Source organism: Lampetra planeri, chromosome 50, assembly GCF_965212315.1.
Source record: "Lampetra planeri chromosome 50, kcLamPlan1.2.h2, whole genome shotgun sequence".
NCBI lineage: Eukaryota > Metazoa > Chordata > Hyperoartia > Petromyzontiformes > Petromyzontidae > Lampetra > Lampetra planeri.
The window spans coordinates 599,114-623,499 of record NC_136156.1 but is presented as its reverse complement, the minus strand read 5'-3'; the positions used below and the strand labels follow the sequence as shown (position 1 = coordinate 623,499).

General features: G+C 42.2%; 2 protein-coding genes across 2 annotated transcripts in view; both read left to right on the top strand.

The window, feature by feature from the left end:
* The window catches only part of LOC144734125 (extracellular calcium-sensing receptor-like), a 60,435-nt gene extending 58,534 nt beyond the window's left edge, over positions 1-1,901 (top strand). The window contains exon 9 of the mRNA XM_078616192.1: positions 24-1,901. Coding sequence (XP_078472318.1) covers positions 24-1,267 — 1,244 coding nt within the window. The 3' untranslated portion in view covers positions 1,268-1,901. The remainder of the gene's footprint in view (positions 1-23) is intronic.
* A 6,347-nt stretch (positions 1,902-8,248) lies between these two features.
* The window catches only part of SPAG17 (sperm associated antigen 17), a 44,255-nt gene continuing 28,117 nt past the window's right edge, over positions 8,249-24,386 (top strand). Inside the window, exons 1-16 of the mRNA XM_078616365.1 lie at positions 8,249-8,488; positions 12,457-12,597; positions 13,058-13,117; positions 13,640-13,771; positions 14,859-15,048; positions 15,698-15,844; positions 16,787-16,953; positions 17,101-17,232; positions 17,814-17,886; positions 18,109-18,218; positions 18,744-18,881; positions 19,302-19,412; positions 20,138-20,291; positions 20,617-20,841; positions 21,937-21,989; positions 22,607-22,699. Of these exons, the coding sequence (XP_078472491.1) occupies positions 8,390-8,488; positions 12,457-12,597; positions 13,058-13,117; positions 13,640-13,771; positions 14,859-15,048; positions 15,698-15,844; positions 16,787-16,953; positions 17,101-17,232; positions 17,814-17,886; positions 18,109-18,218; positions 18,744-18,881; positions 19,302-19,412; positions 20,138-20,291; positions 20,617-20,841; positions 21,937-21,989; positions 22,607-22,699 (2,025 nt within the window). The 5' untranslated portion in view covers positions 8,249-8,389. The remainder of the gene's footprint in view (positions 8,489-12,456; positions 12,598-13,057; positions 13,118-13,639; positions 13,772-14,858; positions 15,049-15,697; positions 15,845-16,786; positions 16,954-17,100; positions 17,233-17,813; positions 17,887-18,108; positions 18,219-18,743; positions 18,882-19,301; positions 19,413-20,137; positions 20,292-20,616; positions 20,842-21,936; positions 21,990-22,606; positions 22,700-24,386) is intronic.

Below are 24,386 nucleotides of genomic sequence, written 5' to 3'. Positions count from 1 at the left end.
ATCCCTCCGTGCGTTCATTTCAGATGCCAACAGCTGCCTCGGGTGCCCCGAAGATTCCTGGCCGTCGGCGAACCACACGATGTGCGTCCCCAAGCGGGAGGAGTACCTGTCGTGGCGAGAGCCCTTCGGCGTGTGCCTGGCGTCCGTCGGCTGCCTCGGCGCCGTGCTCACGCTCAGCGTGGCCGCCGTCTTCGTCAAGCACCGCGGCACGGCCATCGTGAAGGCCACCAACGTGGAGCTCTCCTACCTGCTCTTCTTCTCGCTCTTCTGCTGCTTCATGAGCTCGCTCTTCTTCATCGGCAAGCCCAGCACGGTCGCCTGCAAGCTGCGCCAGCCCACGTTCGGCATCAGCTTCGTCCTGTGCGTCTCGTGCGTCCTCGTCAAGACCCACCGCGTCCTGCAGGTGTTCGAGTCGCAGATCCCCGGCCGCGGCGGCGTGCGCAAACTGCTGGGCCTCGACCACCAGCTGCTGCTCGTCTTCCTCTTCACGCTCGTGCAGGTCATCATCTGCGCCGTGTGGCTCTACACGGCGCCGCCCACCTTCGAGGAGGACGACACGTTCAAGAACGACGTCATCTACCTGTCCTGCGACGAGGGCTCGCAGCTCGCGCTGGGCTTCGTCATCGGCTACACGTGCCTGCTCGCCGGCGTCTGCTTCCTGTTCGCGTTCCGCGCGCGCAAGCTGCCCGAGAACTTCAACGAGGCCAAGTTCATCACGTTCAGCATGCTGGTGTTCTTCATCGTCTGGCTCTCGTTCATCCCGGCCTACGTGAGCTCGCAGGGCAAGTTCGTGGCCGCCGTCGAGGTGATCGCCATCCTGGTGTCCAGCTTCGGCCTCCTGAGCTGCATCTTCTTCCACAAGTGCTACATCATCCTGCTCAAGCCCGAGCGCAACACGCCCGAGGAGGTGCGCTGCAGCACGGCCGCCCACTCCTTCAAGACGGCGGCGCGCGTCAACCTCCACACGGCGTCGAGCATCGGCAGCGGCGGCAGCGCGGGCAGCATGAACGCCAAGTACGACCACCACCATCACCACCACCATCACCACCACGGCCGGGCGCACGCCGCGTCCACGCTCACCGTGCTCAGCATGGGCGTCGAGAAGAGCCTCAAGAACTCGCAGGAAATGGAGGCCGACGCGGAACCGCTGGCGCTCGCCTCGAAGGGGCCGCGCCATGCAAACAACTGTCAGGACGGTGGCGAGGTGAACGTCCGTATACCCGGGAAGGAGCTGGCGTCCAGCATGTCTTCGTCCATGCTCACTTAAAGCTCGGAGGCTCGACACCCACGTCGCGTGGGGTTCGAGGACCTGGAGCCTGCTTCTCCCATCCTTTTTGTGGATGATAGAGATCCTTTGACACCCTCGGCAGAAGTGATCCTTTGCGGGTTGGCGTCGTGGTATGTTTGGTTCTACCAGGAGCGTAATGAGATAATCTCTCACACGTCTTAAAGGGTGCTCTCTCATTCCATGCTACACTGCACTATATACGAAGTATAATATATATACGAGTACGAAAGTGTACTGAAGTGAAATAAATGTAAACTATTTAAATGCGTTTGTTTGTAAACAGTCTGGCTAGATTGTTTTAGCATTGTTTTCATTTCACGTGTCGGAAACATTTTTTTGCTGCCTTACAGCAGAAAAGGAAATGTCCAAATGTGCTTGCTAAATAAACAGCATAATATACAATTGCGTATTAAAGGTTAACACACAAATGCTACTACTGGTGCATTCTATTTAACGAGGGATAATTAAACACTGGTGAGAGTTTGAGCTGATGGCTCTGCATCGTGGCTGGTAACCGCTTGACCTTGCATACCGGGGAGGGAATGAATAAAAATTATTTGTATTCTTGCTGAGCATCGTCATAGTCCAAGCAGCACTTAAATGTCCTGTTGAACGTATTAAATATCTTTCTTTGTCACTGAGCATTAATGTATGAATGCTGCATTATGTCAAGTTGACTGCGTTCCAATTCCAGAAGGAGCTCAGGGCTTTTTCTGAACTGATGTTGTGAGTGGGCCACACATTTGCAATTCAATTTCTTGAGTACAGTGTGTTTACCTTGAGGCATTTGAGAAAGACAACCATGATACACACGCCACTGAGAGCCAGGTGCGTTGCAAGACTCGAAATGGAGAGCGCATTCTGACCGGAATGGAGCCTCTTTAACAAGTTTGCCATGACGCAGTTTAATAATGTCGGAAAACAGCTGCGATGGAATTTATGAAGTGTATCAGGAACATAATCATTCTGCATACCTGCTAAGGCGTAAAGTTAAAATAACATTGTGTTTTGTTTATTTAATTGTTGAGGTTAGGCTGTTGTAAATGAAAAACAAAAAGTCATAATAAAAACTGTTTTAAGGAATGCTCATTTTGTAATGTAATTAAGTACCGTATTTAATTACCGTATTTAACATAAAATAAACTTATCACATATCTCTTCATACTCTGGGGTCCATAAAAAATGATTACGTAGTATAACTTACAATGAACCAACACCCATTTACAGGCAGCGGTTGTAGTAATTATGAAATCTACTCAAAACTTCCCCAAGGTAGTTGATCAGAATTCATATTTTGTCGATGAATTATTTTAGAAGTAAAACTATTCTTTAAAAGAAGTGGTGTGAGACATTAATTGAAGGGCTGCCCTTGTATCTGTTACCTTTACCTTACTCTTAAAAAAATAAACACTGCTACCTTTGCAAGCACCGATTGACCCTGTGAACATCACGATCCATTTGTAAGTATAATTTACAGATACAATCTCAACATCATACTTACCAGAGCCTGATAAACCATGCAGCCCACATGCATGCTGGGGCGTGCTTCGTTCCTCCAAATCTGTGCTTCCAAAACCCCCAGAGTCTGCATTTAGTTTATTTTACTCTCAGTGGGCATCGATGTTTTACACTTAAATATCGACCGTGGTTTTTTTTTTCTTCCCAAAGCTGTTTTCCTCAAGAATTTGTTTCTGTTCTTAAGTTGATGCCCGGTGGATTTCTTTGTTGTTTTATCGGCCCTGGTAGTTCTCGAACGTACAAACTGATCTTCAATTGTTTAAAATGTTTCACTCGAAAACGGTTTTTAATAATTATTCTATTTTTGTTGTCGGTGATTTTAACAGTTGGCCGTCGTTACTGCCAGTCTCGTGGTGTGCACTTTGCAAAGTGTGATGTTTCTTTTTGCTAATGTTCACATTAAGATGCTGTATATTTAATACCCGAGTGTTAAATGCTAATTGTCAGAATAAACCGTTAATATTTGTTAATAATTAAAGGAATGACTCGTAGCTATCAAAGCGCATGTTAAAATGCAGCGACATTGTATTTAGCTAATATAACGAATTAGAATCTGTATTCCATTATCTGTGTTAAAAAAAGTGATTATGAAAGTTTCGAGAATCACATTAATCGTGTTTATTATGCGTTTAAGCCTGCACATATTGAGCTGAATATTAATTCTATATCGGCGAGTTTCAACCTAAATACACCTGAATGGAGCATTGCACAATAGGGGCAATTGAATTTCAGTTGTGTTTGATGTGCGGACTGCCAAACTTCATCCACACACAGATTGATTCCGATTACGTAGAGCCACTTACTGGCACTTGTCAAGCTATACATTCGGATCATTTCTGAAGCATGCTTTTTTCTATAAATGTTTATGCACATGCTGATGTTGTTGTTCTGCCTGTAACTTTATGGGCAATTCTGAGAAATGTGTGCTGTTCTCATTAGTAATTGGCTGCCTGCACTGTCTTGGTGTTCCTTGGCCGGGCGATTAATGATCCACTCGAATAAAAACATCAGTGTGCAGTGCATTATGTTCGGCCATGTGAAGGCCTATTTATTGATTCTCCTTAATTGGGAGACATCAGTGCACACAAGGGTTACCAAGATAAGGCAATAATACTGTGATACATCGTGCGATTTCAACTGGACATCTGTGAAAATGAGCTTTTAGCTCATCGGATTCCTCTAGTATAAATAAATATTCTGATTCTGATATGAGATCCACAATAAATCTATCATGTTTTGCTAATTATTCTGACGTCACTAAGATGTTTTTCCTTAACATTTTATTTCCTGGCGAAATGTCTGAAATAACAAACTCAATAATGAAGGTTGTAAATAAATAGCAATTTTACATTAAATGAGTGCTTGCAAAATGTTTCGAACGTAGTTCATGGCATTGAGAATAAATTACGTTATAATATTAAAAGTGATTTCAATTATCTATTGAATAACTGAGAGCATGTGTCTTTTATAAGCATTGCAGAATGGAGTAATAATTATAAATATTTGCCCATAATAGACATTTTTGGGTTAGATTGCGTAAATATATAAATGTGTCGTTAAAACCCGCCACCACCCGACACAGCCAACTAGTAAGGGTTACATTTGGTGAATTGCAATTGAGTAAACTGCAATGATTTGTACTCGAAGTATAGCAAAGCACACAAACAAGAAAATACATATGTGAAAAGTAAATTAATATTGTATCATATTGTGAAAACTGATATTGTGGCAACCCTCGTGTGCAGTGTGTCATGTACGGCAGCCTGAAGGCTTTGGATTTGCAGTACAATTGATGGGATGCGATCCAATTGAAGTCTATTGCATCCTTATCCACACAACATTATGGCAACATGTGGGTGTGTATGTTTGTGTGTATGAATGCATGTACGTGTGTATGCGTGCATGCATGTATGTATTTGTGTTTGGTGACATACATATGAACCGGTCCTGGGCCTCCTCTAGGTCGACTCAGCCTCAATTGCGTACCTGGTGCGAATTTAAAACATCTGCGTTGCAGAAACCAAGGCGGCCGGACGTGGTTCTGACCACCTACCCTTTACATTTCGATTTAAAGCTTTCGTGACTGCAGAGATTCATCTTCTTGGTTCTTTCGGTAAAGTCACGTAGAAGGGAAATAATAAAATAATAAAAATAAAACAGAATAAAATCAAATTCTCACAACGTTTCGGCCACAACGCAAGCAGCCGTCCTCAGGTGAAGAACAGGTCTGTCGGAAAGACAGCGTCTTTACCCTTTCATATGCCGTGCTGTTAAACACACACTTGCTCCAATATGTCTGTTAAAGGCTATACGGTGGATCTTCGTCTTGTCCTGCATGCTTGCAAGTGTAGGTACACGTGTGATAATATATAGGTGTTATATTTCTCACTTTGCTGATTCCCACCATCCTTTGTGGCTGTATTGCACTTTATTGTATTGCACTCGGGTCAATGGCATTTCATCTCGGAAAATGTCTGGCAAAGCGACAGGGCTTCTAATCCAGCGCAATCTGATCTCCCACCCATAAATTTAATCGAAACTGCATAGTGTATCTTTCTAGACATGTAAACTACTCTTGCTGTTTAATCCATCCGTGGATGTTGTTGTTCATGGTTCGGGCTGCAAATCCCCAGAGACCGATAAAGCAACCGCTATCTGGAAAAACAGTTAAGGAGAACATGCAATTGTATCTTCAGACGCGTTCATGCATGTACCATGCCTGTCGAATAACACGTGAACCACAATCATTGATAGCACATTAAGGTGAATGACAGTGATTTTCTGTACGGTTAATTGCTCATGTTGAAATACTGCGCGCAATACTGTGAGGGGTAGCCGATGTGATCCAATAAATGTTTTATACAAAGTGACGTACATTCTAAACTACATCTTATAAATGTCACGGTAGCTTTTCTTCGTTCACATGCTTTTTAAAATTGAGCAAGACATGCATTATAAACCATGTATATAACTCAATATGCCATTTAATAACCGCATTAATTATTCAAAATTCCCAATTTCAAGACGAGACTGCTCTCTGTGTGGTTTGCTATACATAATGCGGACATACAATAATGGCGTTTTATATTGTATATACAGTCTATAGATGAAGATGATGTTGATGATAGTTAACTCTTGGCTGTGCTGGCACTTATAATTATGTTTCTTTCATTGCATGTTTGTATCAAGGAAATATATTTAATCCACACAGCACACACAACTGACTTGCAAAAAGGCAAATGTATATTTTAGCGGATAAACCATGAAGTTGAATCAAAACAACTTTTCTATACTGTCATGAAAAGTGTAATCACAACTGTGTTTGTCTTTTAACTCGTAACATTTATATATATGTGTATAGGGCAATGCAGCATGATATCAACATATATATATAAAATACAGTACTGAATTCTACGTGCCGTATATTGTGCCTGATGTATATGTACTATGGTAGACAATAAAATGTTTTAATTCTTTTTCTGTGTTTGCTTCATTTACAGTGATATAATCTAAAGAAATTGGAACCAGCTGTCAGATACAAATTTGCTGACCGATTCACGAAATGGCCCAATTGTTGAATGATGCTTCAATCAATGTTCCATTCGATAAGGGAGTCAAAACTAATCTGAATTAGCCATAAGCCTCCTCCAGGTAAACGTGGAGTTGGACCAACCTTGGACCATCGTTGGACCAAGCACATTCAGTTTCAGTTTAATTTATTTGGTATAGCCCTGTGAGCCATTCGGCTCTTGAATCATGGCAACTCTGACCCAACGTTGCATGTTTACGGGGCTGTAACTCGGGGTTTCTGCTCTGATGTTGTTCTCTTCCTTGTTGTGTATTGTTTTTTGTTTATTGTCGTTTTGGTGACCCAGGTCACTCTTGCAGTGACACACTCATCCTGGTTCCTCGCGTGATCTCGCCTGGTTAAACATCATCAGCTAAACTCGAGTTGGGATGAAACTGTACCACAGCGGTTTGTGAAATGCGTGGAGAACGATTCCTTGCATGGCTAACATCACTAAGTTCAAAACATCTTTGAATTAAAATATATCTTGGACAAATACATGCCAGAGCACAGTAGTTACATGATCATATCCTGTTAATTTCCAGGTAAAATAATTACTATGGGCATATATTTTTAAAACTAGATGGAACACATCAATATTGCTGTTTTATCAGTATTAGTGTTGGGATTGTTTGACCATACTTCACCACGCTGGTCAATACAGATTGGTGGGGGGAAGCGGGTGGCTAAAATATAACGTGCCACTGATGCTAGCCGCGACTAAAAATCCAACTCAGGTGTTCAGGTTCCTCGTACCCTAGAATGTCATCTGCTGCAACCATGACATCAAATTATTTTCTATCAACCATTATCTGTCTGCTATTGGGTAGAATAAATGTTCATATGTCTAAAAATATAGACCTCTCCAGGAACCAGGAATCTATTTCGTTTTAACACATTCCTGCGGAGGGAGCTGGTAGGAACGTTGGGTTGCTCGGTCAATGGCCAGGGTCAACGGCGGCGTGGTGTATTCCGCAAATATGCCCGACTGTGAGGGCGGGCACAAGTCGGCGTGAGTAGGTTAAACGTTGAGTTTTATAAGGGCACCACGGGGTGACCAGCCCCTCCCCTCCCCACCCAGCCCCACCCTCCCCACCCAGCCCCTCCCCATCCTCCCCTCCCCACCCAGCCTCTCCCCACCCTCCCCACCCAGCCCCTCCCCACCCTCTTCTCTCCATCTAGCCCCACCCCTCCCACCCCCGACCCAGCCCCACCCCTCCCACCCCCCACCCCTCCCCACCCTCCCCTCTCGTCCCAGCCCCACCCCTCCCATTTTTGGATGCACGACGGACGGACACAATAATCCCCTGTGGGCTGGTGGAACCAGGTGGTTCCTACCAGTATAAGGCGATATCTGCATATCTAGTACGGCAAAAACAACTTAGTGCTCTTAATGCTTATATTTTTATTATTTTATTGTTTCCCTTCTACGTGACTTAACCGAAAGAACCAATAATATGAATATAATACTTATACCGTTTTATTTCATTGTAAAACTTGATAATGCTCGTTTAAGCTGTAAAGTTAGCCGAAACCTCTATATATTTGTGGATGATACCGCCTTATAAGGAAATATATAATAGGCGACGTTTCGGACGACGGTCCTTCCCCGCAGCTAATAGAGTATGAGAATTAGATAATTAAAATTTTCATATGAATACTGTAGTTACACATCAGTAGCTTTTGAGTAAGAGACAACGCCCTCAAATGATATCAATTCTCGTAATAAAAGGTGCGTAGACAAAATTTGTAGTCGAAACGTCGTGATTTAATTTATTTGTTTTATTTTTTAACCTACGTGACTTTACCAACAAAAACAGAGTATTTGTAGTCGAATTAAAGTTAATTACTATTTTACAAACGCGAAACGCGTCGTTTGCGTGCGGCTTCCCGTCGGCCGTCTCCATGGCGACGTCGAAACAACGAGGACATTCCCATGCGCGTTCCTTCTTCACCTGCGCTGCTGTTACACACAGTTATTAAACATAATCGCGACAGCAACAACAACAACAATAATGTCTAAAAAGCGGAGTAAGAGCGGCAGCAAAAGCGTCGCCGCGGCGCCCGCTGTCAAGTCGTGGGACGCCGCTCTGTGTGGGGCACACTTTGATGAGGTAGCTCGTTTGCTCTGCGTTTAAAACAACTTTATACATTTATACAATTACTTTATACAATTACAGTTCTTACAGAGACTCGATTAAAACAATTAAGTCATTCAACTAAGGTATGTGTCCCGCGGCTGTCCGACGCGAGTTAGAAGTTTCGTTCATTATCTATGTGACGTAACTTTAAAATCCAGAGTCATCATTGGCGGGGTCTCTGTTAATGTCACAAATGTAAACAAATCAAAAGTTAATCCTCTGGTTGTACAGGAAATGTGGTCTCTCATAACCAATATTATGGTCGTTAACACCTGCTGATGCCGGCTAGGTCATCTCCTGCGAAACGTCGTATAACAAGTCATCATTTGACATGAGCTTATCAACATCCATCCTCCTGTTTTGATGGTAAAACAAATAGATTGTCATCTTCTCCCGCAAGACAACTTGCTTTTGATGGGCTCTGTCGGGTGGTGGAGGGTTGTTATTTATGTATTGACATTATACGTGCACGAGCTAACACAAATACAATTACTTGTGAGCTAATCCTCTTGATTTCCCAGCTCATATGAGGACGTGCTGATGCAGGAAAGCCACAAGATGTATTAACGGAGTGCATGGCTGTATTGAAATAGTTTTATTTCCCTTCTCATTAATTAGTATTTAACCTTGTGATTGACAGCCCTGGGCACACAGCTTGGGCACGTATCTCTTTGTAGTAAGACCGATGCTTTCGTTGATAGCTTGTGTGTATTTTGATTTAAAGCTTTCGTGACTGCAGGGATTCATATTCTTGGTTCTTTCGGTAAAGTCACGTAGAAGGGAAATAATAAAATAATATAAATATAAAACAATACAATTCTCACGAATTGTAAGCAATCATCAAACACCTGATGATGATTGTTTGTGTTGCAGTCGAAACTTCGTGAGAATTGTATTGTTTTATAGTGGAACACGTTTGCAGGATGGAGGAGGGCAGATTAGCGAGACAGGGAATACATAATGTCTGGTGGTGGTGGAGGATTACGGCTGTTAGCAGTCCGCGGAGCTCCGGTGTCGCCTTCACAACATTTGCTATGTATGTTTCGATTTAAAGCTTTCGTGACTGCAGGGATTCATCTTCTTGATTCTTTCGGTAAAGTCATCACGTAGAAGGGAAATAATAAAATAATAAAAATAAAACATAATAATTCTCACGACGTTTCGGCCACAACGCAAGCAGCCGTCCTCAGGTGGAGAACAGGTCTGTCGAGAAGACAGAGTCTGAATGACACACCCCAGGCTTGGAGCGACTATTTAAGCTGGGTTGGAGGGGGAAGAGCGCCTTGACAAAATAATTTGCATATCAAGAGGAATTTAGCATATTTATGGGAAATGCAGATATGCGATTAGTACTACTTGTGAAATGCGTAGGAGGTTTGGCGAGGGGTTCAAAGTCAATTATGCCCGTGCATTATGCAGGATTAGCAGCATCAAAGGGAGGGGATAGGGGCTAGGCATGAGCAAATGTAAGAACGTCGTGGCAAGGTGCGGTTGCTTCAACAACAACATTTGCCGTGGTAACCCCCAGAGTCTACACCTTGCTTGCAGTGGCTGGTGTCTATAATCCAGTCACTTGGACGTGGGGTGGCTTACACAACATTAATCCCATTGAGATTCCTGGCTGTAGCACTGTGGCTATTTTTCGATTTAAAGCTTTCGTGAATGCAGGGTGGATTTTTACACTAACGCAGAGGAAGTTCGAGCCGAATTAAATAATTTATTCAGCAAAGTCGCTTCAAATATGACGTTTCTATACAGAAAGTGACGGTACAAAATAAATCTACGCAGCACTGTGCTACATCTGTGCGTGACGTCACTGCAAAAGAGCCCCCCCCCCCCATCTTCATTAATATTTATGCCCGCGTGGAAATTTACACTCACGCACAAGAAGGTGCGTTAGTGTAAATTTTGGTGCGGCATGTGGAGTGCACGTTAGTGCACGTTAGTGCACTCCACATGCCGCACCCCTCCCCAATAACCATTAGCAGGTGACGTCACTCCACATGGGGCAACCCCCCCCTCATTAATAATCATGAGCTGAACAATTTTTCTATTGAATATTTCAGATTTACTGCAATATACACCCGTCCTTGGACGGGCAGTACCCACTATAATCACCCAGGAATGTCCTTAACGCTCGTGACGTCACTCCACATCGACCAGCCCCCCTCATTAATAATCATGAACAGGTTACGTCCTCTACATGGACCCTCCCCCCCTCATTAATAATCATGAGCAGGTAGCGTCACTCCACATGGAGCACCCTCCCCCCTCATTAATAATTATGAGCAGGTGACGTCACTCCACATCAAACAGCCCCCCTGATTAATAATCATTATAAGGTGACGTCCTACAAATTGGCACCCCCCCCCCCTATTAATAATAATTAGCGGGTGACGTCACTCCACATGGGGGGCCGAGGCGCCTCCTCCCCCCTCCTCGGCGTCAACTTACAACCCTCACTACAAAGGCCGAATCCTCACATCACGTGATCTCCGTAACGCTGTTGAGACATCGAAGTAAAAAGGACGGCATGATGAACAAGGGATTATAACCTTAAAATGAAATAGGTCTGCGCCCTTACTAATTGCACGCGAATTGATGCAATGAATATATCACATCGCGGTCTGCTTTTCGCTTGCAAGTTTCAGATTTACTGCAATACACCCGTCCTTGGACGGGAAAAAGGCGAGTGTTTATATAAAGCAGTACTGGAAGGACATTGATGACCGTTGTGTAGCATAGCTTGAATGTTATGTCCTTGTAAATGTGGATTATATCTGAGCACTCCCACTTGCAAAATTCTCCCCACACACAAAAATCCATCCGCATACAAAATGTTATTTAGGGACTTGGCTAGATATCCTGAGCAGGGTTCAGCGAGGCTGTTTGAGCTATCAGTAATTAACAAATTATTGATTACTATTATAAATCATTTTAAATTAATATCAACGAAAATTACATTTTACTGTGCTGCATTGAATCACCAAATTACTGTAAAGAGAATGTCAACAGTGCACCATATCACATCCTGTATATGTAGGTTTTCATGAGTGAGCCACTGATATTAGCTGTCTACTGCTAGTCCTGAGGCGCTTTAAAACTGAGAATTGGCACAACTATATTGGAATTAGTTACAACTACAAAAAATAATCCCAATTATTTTTTATTTGGGCTTCCAAAAATTATGGCCTGGAGAATGGTTTCATTCATAGGGCACACTAAGCATGAAGGTCTTTAATAAAGCGCTCTGTTAAACTGAAAAAAATAAATGACCTCTGTAATCAGTCAACAAAATAATTAGCTGCTTGTGGAGTTTCAAGGAGTGTAATGCCAAAGTGGGCAAAATCTAGTGCTACCTGCTTCTAGCAAATATATAATACTGAACCATTTTAAAGGATATGTGCAAGAAAAGGTCTATCGTTGGTTTCATGAACAGTAAAGACAATTCAATGTTTAGAGTGTCTGAATGCAACCACATTTAAATGCACTTTTCAAATATGGGAGACTACATGAGGTTAGAGGTGGGTTGAGATTGGTACAATGAGCGCGGAAAACATGGGAGAAAAAAAGAGTCCTGCATGAAACAACCAGGGGGCTAAGCACCAACGACAAGCCACATTCACAGCTGAAACAGCCAAAGCAGCACCAACAAATACCTAGGCATGCTCAGATGGCCGGGTCCATCACCAATGAGTCCCACACGCTGCTGGGGCAGTAAAATATAATGGATAGGGAGTTGGAGGGGAGGACCATGGAAAGTTTCATTTGTGCAGCGGCAACATCATTGGCATGCAGTTCCGTCAACCTAAAGTGAGGTCCGGAGTAAAATATATTTATAGATGGAATTTTCCCTTGGTTCCCTTTATAAATTTGCGTGAAGGTAAATGTCTTCAGCGAAGGTGTGGTCACTGCGGTTCGGTGGGAATTTGGTCATACAGGATGGCTGGCAGGCGAGTGTCGCCATGGTCGTGTGCGGGCGAGTCGAGGATGAAGCTCACATCCTAGCGATGCTGCAAGCGATCAGGGTCCCCCTTCGCCGCCTCTTCACCGCCATCACCTGGGATGACGTGATGACTCAGGTACAATTTTCTCTGTGCTGTATCGACGAATGGGCCTCCCTTTGCTGATGTGTCACAGAGTGACAACCTGTCCAGTGTTTGCTTGATTAAAGAAATGTGGTCAGGCAAGATTTATCCAAAAGGCGTATGTGCCGATATACTGCAACTTTTATTTCATGATATTAACATGGTATAATTGACCATTATATACGTATTTATATTACTATGTTATTACATTATGGTTATTGCATGATGTCTGCACATCATCTGAAATTACATCGTATTTCCCAGTGTGAAATACGTTATGAAGGTAAATGCAATTTATAGGCAATAAACATGCACATATTTTTAGAAGTTTTTACATTCGCACCATCCTCCGAAAAACATTTTGTTCTGTAAGAGAAATGCGTAACTCATTGCTTGTGCCCTGTTATTGTGGCCTCACACAACTGGGGGAACGTTTATTATTATTATTACTCAGATTAATGAGCTCGGAAACCCCAAAGGGAAGAGGCCCAAGGACCTTCCCGTTTTTTATGAGGTGAGTGACCTAGATTTTAAATTGACCCTTTATCATTTTTCCAGTGCTGTGTGAAGAGCAATTCTTCGTGTACCACCACCTGGTCTCCAGTTTATAGCATACACATGCTCTTGTTAGACAATTTTACGATTGTGTTCTATGCCTGGCATTGTCGTAATACATAATTTAATTTGTCTTTCACATTTGCACCAGCACTGTATTGCATTTTGCTTGTTGACTAATATAACAATTCTAGTTTGTACCTTGTCAGCAGCTCAGACCAACATGCTTTTATCAAAACGTGATAATAACAAACATCTAGATACAAACTCATCTTAAGATGCTGCACAGAGCAACCACGCAATATGCACCGAACAATTAAGCAAACCTAAACAATAATTTGGCAGATTGAGGAGCGGCGTGACGCACCAGGCACAAGCTGTCACAACTACCGCAACCCCATGCTGATGGTAATTATCTTAAATCACAAGCATGATGCACGGACCTGTTGCGTGTGCGTGATATTGTTTAACATTGTCACAGATTTTGGAGGTAGCCAAAACTGCGGTGGATGCCGGTCAGGCAATCTCGCTCCCTGTGCTGGCCAAACTCATCAAGTTTATGCTGCTGGGAGTCAAGCAAAAGGACCAGCAGTGGCGTGAGGCCGAAAAGAAGGTTTGTGAAACCCCAAATTAAAAGCCAGACAAAAACACAAAATCAGAATGAATTTATATTGTTGAGTACTTGGAATTTAACACAAAGAGCCCTTTAGATGTACAGTAAAACCTTGGATTGCGAGCATAATTCGTTCCGGAAACGTGTTTGTAATCCAAATCACTAATATATCAAAGCACTCGTATACCAATTGTGGAAATGTGACGCTCGGCAGACAAAGCGTATTCGTACTACTCGTATTGCAAGACCTCGCTCGTTTATCAAATTAATATTTATTTTAAATTTTTGCTCATCTTCCAAAGCACTCGCAGACCAAGTTATCTGCAATCCAAGGTTTTACTGTACACAATTTTTTTGCTTTTTTCAAGAGTGTACATTTTAAACATAATGCACTCAACGGTTGACGTGAGCCAGATGGAACAGCTCTGCTTTGTTTTTCCATGTTCCATGTTGCAACGTACAAGTTCTGAATGTGCATTGTGCATGTGGACGGACTGACTCACCCTCATCCTAACTACACACTTGGGACCTTTACATTCTCCTGCCTTTCAGGGTGTAGGGTAAATGTACGCGCCACAATTCTTCAAACAGCAAAACACAATAAAAGTGATCTATATAGTAAGCTAGATCATTGTTTAGTATTGGGATATATTGTGGTTTGTTTAAGTGCAGTAAATATTTGGGGCTGTCCACCAAGCAGATGGTCAGCAAAGGTTGGTGGGAAGTCACATGCTAAAACGACGATCTTTAAAAGTGTATGATAAGCTGTGACCTTTTTAGTGTGAACTGCAATTTAGCCATACCCGTCTCTGTCTCCTGGAGGCCTGGTGCCAATGATATTTTCCTCCTTGGAGAGGCGGCGTGATAAATCATGTGAATCGTTAAACTGTCAATTTTAATATGCTAGTTTTCAGTTCCTGCAGAGGTTACCTCTAGATTCAAGGTGAGCTGTCTCAACCTCAAATCGACCCCTTTTGAAAATAAAAAAACCTGCCTCATTCATTTATTATTAAAGTTTGATTACAGCCTAACATACAATTTAATCTGTAAAGTGGCTTGTCTTTGTATGATCTCTATGATTTTGTAGGCAGCTGAGGACAAAGCCAAGGAAATGGCAGAGGTAGATTGTGGTAAGGAGCCGGTGAAATCCCCGGTCAAAAATAGAGGGAAGAGCGCCAAGGGGAACAAAGGCAAGAAGCTTCCGGAGCCACCCCAAATCAAGAAGGACACCAAACTCACGCGGCGTGGAGAGCAGGAAGAAGTCAAGAGTTTCATCGGTGGGTCTCAGGAATCAAAGATCATCAACTTTGATGCTGTGTTATGTTTAATACTGTCGCTGTATAGCCTTTTGATTGTCTTATGATTCATAACGAGCAAGTGTGCGAGTACTGCTCCTAAGTGTGCATGGAGTGAACAGCTGATATTACCATAGCTGCCTGGACATTTAATTGTGGGAATGTAACAAAGTGTAATTTATCATAAAGATACTGTTGCATAATTTGAAAGAGTATGTCATTGTGTGTAAAATGTCAAACATTTTCTACAAAATGTACTAAAATAACAACCAGCCCTATGTGCTTATGCTTACCAATCTCTCAGTGGGTAATAACAAAATGTACAGCCCATTATTAGGATGAAGGGTTCCCCATACCATGTGGTCATTGAGGTTGTTTGACCATACTTCGCCATGCTGGTCAGTGGAGATTGGTGAATTGGTGGGGGGGTGGAGTTCCCAGGACTGGTTTTAGGTATCACTCACCCCTGATGTTCACCATCGGTGGCAATCAAATCTGTACTGCGAGGTCTATTGCACAGTGCATTAACCACCGTGTCACTGTTCTCCCTTTAGTTGATAGTAATGCTTTTTTTAATAGAGCATATGCTTGGTAACATATATTCTTTTCGGCCATCTTCGGTGTTGTTCAGATGATGAACCAGATGATGGACCACAGCACTATGTGTTCCTGATGGGCTTCCTCCAGCCACAGCTGCTGCCGATGCTGAAGGAGCTGGGGGTCACAGTGTCGGCCGTCATATGTGTGTCGTCGCAGACATACGCTGAGGACAAGCCAGGTGCGGAAGGAAGACTGCTCCTATGCCACTAAGCACAAGCGCATGCAACATAAATGTTAAACAGCTGTGATCTGTCACTCAGTGGCGGTGATATAGCCGAGAGTCCAATTTGTGACTGTGATGCGACATCTCAGATCGTGAATGACCGCCCAATCAGATCATTCATCGGATATCTGAAACAAATCCACGCACCCACTCCTGAAGCAGTCGGAATGGATATCAAGTCTCGACATCAATTTGTAATATGTTGCAATCCCCAAAAATGCCATACACGTGGAGTGGTAAAGGTTCACGGGGAGAAGGACAGAGCACATACCCAAATGCTATGGGTTAATAGAGCAGTGTGGCTGGCAGTTGAACCAACTGCACTTTGCAGTGTGCCAGCTCCTTGTGATGTAGCTGCCACAACGGCGCTTGTTGTGCAAGTACTGCTCCTCCGCCTGCCATTGTTGCTGGAGAGAAACTGCTTCCAGCCACATCGTGTATACTTTCATAGCCTCCTTCACAGAGACTGGATCTTAACACATCTGGTACTGTCCAATGATAAGTCTACTCAATTCGAAGTTCCCTGGTGCTACACGTAACACACATCAATGAGTTATTAGTTGAGTAAAGTTTTTTTGAAGGAAGGTCGATATCAGATTTGTGGCAGCATGACAAAGGGGCATGCACTGGCACTGTAGGCACATTAGCTTTGCATTAAAATAGCCAAATATAAAATTTTTAATTAATGTTTACGGTAGTCTTAGTAAATTGCAGGGAGCTTACGTAAAAAAAATACCAGTTTCTGATTGCAAACACGTTCTTTTGTCGAATCAGTGAACACACTGATACATAAGTTGACAAGTCAAACATTGCCTGGGATTGGCATTTCCCACTGTAATGTAACTATGTTTGTGACCTCACTGAGTATAAACCGTGAATATATATTGTTCCCCATAGAGGAGCTGCTTGCCGGTCGGGTCGAGGAGCTGCAGGCCTTCTGGAGGTGTCTGTCACCTGTGTTGGAGGGCGTGGGCCACGGTTACAGCCTGGATACAGTCGCACGACTGCAGTACACGGTCCACGACTCACTGCTCCCAGAGGATCCTGCTGACCAAAACACCATGGTAGGCTGGCATGCTAGTGCGGTTGGCGCCACGAATATCTTCACACCTAACAGCACATCACTTTCTCCAACAGTCTTTATATGGGGGGTCTTTTTGATATTTTCTATATATAGGCATGTGTGCGTATGGATGTCTGTTCACTTGCAGGCAGAGTTTGGTGCCGCCCTGTTTGAGGACATGGCATGCCTGATGTATGACCTTCTGGACTGGCGACAGCACTATCGCCACTACCTCAACAGCATGGAGCTTCTGCAGATTCCCACCGTAGGGCAGTCACTGGTGAGAACTGAAAATGAAGCCACGCAAGCCTCTGAGGTCAAATGCAAATGTCATACTTAAGGATGCTTGGTACTCTATCTCTACAGATATGCATAACTTAGTCCATTTAACTCAGTGTTCACTTTACAGCCCTACAGCCTGATGTCAATTGCTCCAGTTGTGGACTTATGGGTAGACTTCAGTACTCACAGTGGAGTGACTACTTAGAAAACCTAATTTATTTACAGAATATTCATGACAAATTCTAAGGTTTAAGACAACCTGTTTCGTTGCAGACATGGAATTACAATACCACCATACTTATGTTAGGTTCTGTAGAATATCATGAAAGATTTTTTTTAAATAACAAAATCACCGGCATCCACGAACCCACTCCAGAGGCTGTTAAATGGCTTCATCATTTCGATATCCACATATATCGTTTCTCACATCAGTTTGCTTTGTGAAAATAAAGAAGACTATTTTTGTATTTTGTGATTGATCACTTTGTTTTCTGCTCATCAAGGGGCATCAAACGAGAGATTGTTTCGTCTATAAACTTAGATGATAATTTTAAAACTAACGACGCATGTATTCACCAGGTACGAAATGGAATGTCAGCAAATGGCAAGAGAAAGGGGCAGCCGTCAGAAACCACAGACCTACCTCCTCCAGGTGACAATGTTTTCAAAACTCCGCTCTATGATTATTTTTTCATATCAGTAAAAAAAAGTTGACCATTGCACATAGTTTGAATCTCAATAATGGGCAGCAAAAACACCTGGTTAATCAACTTAGCTTGGTAGCACTTGGTAGTTAATTTGTTTGACTGTCAGCATCTTCATTGCATTTGCCGTGCTTGTTTCTTTTTTTGTGAATGCATATTTTGCTTCAAAGTAATGGAGGATCCTTCTGCGGTGGACATGAGATTTTATCGGGACCTGCTGGATCCAATCCCGCCGGAGTGTGTGTCGGTGCCTCTGATGATCCATTGCATTCTGGAACAGGTATAATCTGCTGTAACTCGTGTACAGGCCAGCAAGTAAGATATACACGTGTGCTTGTGCTTCAGACTCTAATATAAAACACGGTAATGCTTTGTTCTCTTGTTGTTTGTACAGTACCCTGATTATGTTTATAACATTGATAATTATTCAATGCTGATGACGTTGTAGTTTGCGCACCGTGCTCTGACTCCAACGACTTGCGTTTTATTCCCAACAATCATTCACGTGAGTGGCGAGTGATGTTTGAACCAGTCCTGGGCATCCATGCACGCATTCACTACCCCACATTGCCCAGCATGATGAAGTTTGGTCATGCAGCCCTATGACCGTCACAGCACAGGGAAGCCTTCATTTAGTAGTAGATAGAGACAGGGCTGTATATGATTAATGTAATTATATTAATTGATGATGCTGACTATATTGCAAATATTAACAGTGGTAATAGCTATGTTCTATTATTTGCTCTGGCGTGATGATGATGATGTTAGTAATTGAGGTGATGATGATGCTGATGTTTGATGACAGGTGGTGGCAACAGAGGAAGGTCGCTCCCCACCGAGCCAGCTGAGAGACCCTCCACGTGCTGATGGATTAAATCCCGATTTGGCAAAATCGCTATCAGCAGCTGTCAACCGTTTCCCCTTGTCCCCAGATGATAATGAGGTCAGGACCCTGTTTTACCAAACTTCCTACCCTTACCACCATTGACAAAAAAACACGTGCAAAGAGTTACATGTTGTGTACATTACACCAGTATTAAGTTACACACAATTATACAGGAGTAACATTTTCATCTGCTATGATTAACAGTTGTATGTCTCTGTGTCAGCAATGCATTATGCAGCATTACAAGATACAAGTGTGCTGAATGATTGTTTAGATGTAGTGAATTGTATCTTAGTACCAAGTCAGGTAGGTGGGTGGTAACGGTGGTGACGTTCTTTGAACTCAGCGACCTGGCCATGGCCAAAATAAGTAGCAAGTGATGGTCTGCATATCTTTCAAATCAAGGGAAAAGCTATTGAGTTATTTTGCAAAAGAAGCACATGTGTTGTTTTTTAAACATGCTTGTGGTGTTTACAGTCACTGGCTGCCTTGTTTGGGACATCACTTCGCAGTCTGGGCCAGGAGCACATCAAACCAAAGATTCTTAGTTTCAACGATGAAATCATGAGCCGCACTCATCACCTTCAGGTATTTACATTTCATGTGCCATTAAAACATGGTTTAATATTATACACACAAATTCAGTCATTAGCAACCTAAACTGCAGCCTTCATACCACATACATGTCCATAAATATAATGTTTATATTGTGTTTCATTAATGTGTAAATTAGATAACATGCATATTGTATATGCATCATAATTAGTAGACTTCACAATCTTAATCATGACTTGAGCACAGCGACAAGTGTTTTGGAATGATTAAATATGTAATGTTCCACTCCCCCAGTGATTCACTGACCTGTAACAATTTAGGGTCACTGTTCAATTCTTGTATTCATATTTTGTGGTGCTTAGGAGGCTCAGGGGTTGGAGCAATGAGCCAGTATTGTTGGGATTTTGGGTTTGAAAGTGGGAAATCACCTGTGGTTAAATTGTATTTTTAAGTGTGGCGAGTTATTGGTCTGAGCCTGGGTACCAATGACTGTGTAAAAAAGCCGTCGTATACAATTATTTATTTTTCACTTAATATGGTTAAATTCTGGATCTGAGAATTAAAAATATTGTTTTGACTATAATGCAACAATTATCTCATAACAGCGTGTGTAGGAAATTATTTTAATTGCTCCATGTTTGGCAGGGCATTGACCAACACCGCCAATCCAGTGAGCTCAGCTCCATGCCCGATACATGCTGAAATCTGGCCATTGAATAGCTATGCAGTGCAATGTGTGTTTATGTGTGTGCCTGCAGGCTGCAGATGGGTTAGATGTGGCTCAAATTGAAAAGGACATGTTGAGGCGCCTCCCCGTGTGTGGAATACTCCTTGATCCCGGCCTCCATAAAGTGGACAACGCAACCAGGGTTCAGGCCCAGGAGTTGCTGCAGTACTGCTCCAGTTCACACGGTCTGAATTATGCCACAGTTGTTTGTACATTTTCCGCATGGTAAACTACCAATGACATTATTTATATCGCAGCATGAAAATATTAGCTCGCAAGTTTGGAAATTTTAAGTACGAATTCCAAATGATTGTACAAAAATACAAATAAAATCACAAAAAATCAAACTAATTTCATGAAGTTGTTTTTATTTCCATAATAGTTTTTTAAATATGTTATTACTCGTCAGCAAAATATTTGCACAAATACTGGCACGCATGCAACCTCTGACATGCGTGAAAAATAATATTGCTAGTGCGTAAACGAGTGTCTACGTCTGTGCGTTTTCAGGCTGTGCAGGTCAAGTCGAACAGGCATCCACGCAGCACGCAGTGCGCCAGTTTGTCTTTGAGAACCTTGAACTGTCGTCCGTGGATGAGGCGGGGGAGCTTACCGTGGTCCACCAAGCAGACAATGTGTCCCTAGCATGGGACAACCCCTTGGATTTTGCCAAGAATGTCCAGCGACAAAATAGGGTAACAGATGTGCATGGATCTTCAAGCGATGGAAACGCAGGTGATTGAAAGGGTGCATGGAATTGAACCCACAGGGAAGTGGGAATTAGGAATATGATTGTGTTATGGTCATCTGATTAAGGCCTGGGAATAAAATAATTGATTGCTTGTTAGTGGCCTCTTATAAAAATACGAATTATAATTTACTCAGGGATGCTTCCATTGTGTAAGCCACTTCATTGAGCTTACCTGGTAAAATATAAATAGTTAATCGTATTTGTGTAGGAAAAACTAGCGTGTGCAGAAAAAACCAATACATATGGGGGAAGAAGGCTGATATTGTACAAAATGTCACGACCATTCTTGATGTGTTATCATCTAAAGCATCTTGTTCCCATGCAAGTGGATCCCTCTTGTATATAAAATCTACAAGAATGCACTATTGCTCCCAGAAAAATATAGTCTCTGAGTAAAAATATCTCCCCTCATGTTAGCTAAAAGAAACCTTAGCTGTATAAATTTTTTTATTTAAACAGTAAGTTACTGAGTGTAAATATTGGGGCTTGTTTAAGTGGGCACACAACCAATGACACAAGTAGGTTGATTCACATGTGCTTTAAAAGGAAATCATATTCTGCCAAATAGAAGTTCTTACAATCATTTATTTTCTTACATTTTCATTGTATTTAGATAATATGGCCACATATTCAAGGCAATGATTTATGAAGTACAAATGGAAAAAAATCATCCCCGTTCAATAATCAATAACACAGAAGGACATAAAATGCAGAAATAACAAGAAAACATGCGTGAGAGAAAGGAGTGGAGTGTGAATCTGGGCTGTGGGCACCGGAGCCAGAGCCAGAGAGTATGATTACGTGTGTGGCCCTTGTAAATGTTATTTTAGTTTGTACTCTTCACTGCTGGTTTGTCTTGCAGCCATTGCTGATTCAGTATTATGTTATGTAGGCCCAGCATTATCACTTATTTATCTATTGAACTCAGGACTACCGCATGAGCATGGCTGCATGCATGAAAATAATGCCCCACGTTTTGCTAAAATAGCAGAGAATTGCTTAACAAATGGCTATCCTTTCACTGTGTCTTCATGGTCACAATGAACAAAAAATATTATGTTTTCTTGTGTCCATAACAGATGTTTCAGCCTCGCATGTAGATGATCAAGAGACACACAAAGAGGACGACTTGGTAAGCCACTGGCTGCAATAATATGATTTACGATTAAGTTGTGCACAAGCATCCCATGTTTGCAAGTTACACGAGCACTTGTGAGAGTAGCACGTTCAAGCCATCAGGGAAACACTTGTTACCCCATTGGGTTTAATTATACCACTGTAGCACCAGTCTGAGCTGGTCGTAGACCCCATTAAAATGCAATATATAGATCTTATCTACTATCCGATAAAACAAACTCTTACATGTATTGTGGTGAATAATGATAATGTAATTGGATAAACAATGTTTCAATCTTGTTTTGTGCCAGAGTTGGCGATGAAATTACTCAAATCAAAACCGTTTAATGGGCATGTGCATTTGTTAATTTTATTACCATTGATTTTCGCTCTTGCAATACAGTAAAGTAAAATCGTGTCCATATTTTGGAAATTATATGCAAATGAATGGAGTGGACTGAACAATATTGCACCGATTTATTCTTGCATCAAACCGTAACCCTGTTTCATGATAATTAAATCACTGTGGAAGTGAAGTAAATGACAAGTGTGTAGATTATTCTGTCGGAGTTGAAATGTAAAGTTGAATCCAGTGGCTTAGTGGATATATTCATATATATTTTTATCTCACAGAATGTGGAGATTGAGAAGCTTCAAGAGACACAGTTGCGGTGTCTGGATGATTGGAACTACACGGAGCGCTACGAACCTGATGTACTAATACAGGTGAATATTTGTAGTAATGCTATAAACACTGATTTCAGGTACCAGACTTTATGTACCATTACAATAATAAGAATAATGCAATTTATAATGCGCACAATATTTCACGGATATAAATGATAGAGACATTGAGGTATGGAGCCCAGCTCAGTGTCACTTGAAAGACAGGCGGTAATGGTAAGTCTTTAAGTGGCTCTTAGAAGGAGATGTAAGTTGAACGCTACTGTGAATGTGCAGCAGCGGGATGGTGTTCCTGACAGCGGAGACTGCAACAGAGAAACAATGTCTAGCAGTGACAGTCCTGGTCCTTGTTACACAGATGAGGTTGCGAGTCATGCTGCGTATAGCAGTGCAAGTTACCAAGCTTTGTCTATTTTGTATATGGTACAGTCAGTTATAATAATACAAATGATGCTTGCTGAGCACAGACGCAGAGGTTTGCAGCAAACAGCAGTATTGAAGGTGTAATTGATACAGTATAGTTAATTTATTGTGGAAAAATAAATGATGGGAGGGAATTCTACAGTTGAGCAGTGGAAGGAAGGAATAAAATCTGAATAAACACCATGAAAAAGTTTTCACATTTAGCACAATTTTGTTCAGAAAGGTCATTCAATGTCCTTTGGAAAGTGCTATATTTATAATTGAACTATACAAAACAATGATTGCATTTTCAATTGCTAGTATAATAGATGGATAGATCAGTGTGTGATGATTCGCATACGATGAACCTATCAAGTGGTTTCAATTCGTGGCCACAACTAAGAGTAGTGTGGTGAAGCTTGGTCAAACAAACCCCTATCACTTTATGCATGTACATTGAACCTCTTTCGCACCGTACGTAGCCAACCATGCTAATTGGAGGTGTGGGGGAAGGACAACAAACTAAACACAAAAAGCAGCTCTAAAGAAATTAGTTTTCAATCTCGATTTAAGAGTGCACAGTTCCAGTGGCTTCCTAATATTGGAAGGAAGAGCGTTCCAGACGGCCGCAGAAGCACATTTGAAAGCGCACCAAGCAGTGACCATCTTTGTTCGATGCCCAGCCAAAAGCCACTGCGAGGATGATTGGAAAATGACATGGCATTGGGAAGTCTTCATCCAGCATAGATTGACAAACAGCCGTAAATTATTATGTATTTGTAGGTAACATATACTGTGTATATGAGTTTGTAGAAGAGTGACGTAGAGGCAGGCGCTCTGTGGTGTTTGCCGGCGTGTTTACATTTTGACACTGAGTGTTTGTGATGTTTGGGGCGGCGACATGGCCAAGTGGTTGAGTGTTTGCCACTCGATGTAGAGGTTTGTGGTTGAAGCCCAGCGGCCATCCTAATTAATACTGCAGGTCTATTAACCGTAAACAGGAGCCATCTGCTACAGTGGGCGTTAAAGATCCTGTGACGTTATAAAAAAAAACCTGGCTATCTGTGCCTGGATCATTTAAAATGACTCACAGATGTACTTGCTTTCTACAGTATTCCACGTTATTGCTTTCCGCGATTTTGGGTATCCTTGAATCGCATCTGGAACTCTACAAGACTGCATCGAGAGAAAAAGTGATGAGCTAAAGTGATGAGAGATGTCATTTTCATAATAATAGCAAGGTTGACTACATACGGTGCGAAAGAAGTTCAACATACATACGTAATTCATTAAAAAGATAGGTTTTCATAGGCCAATATCATTATCC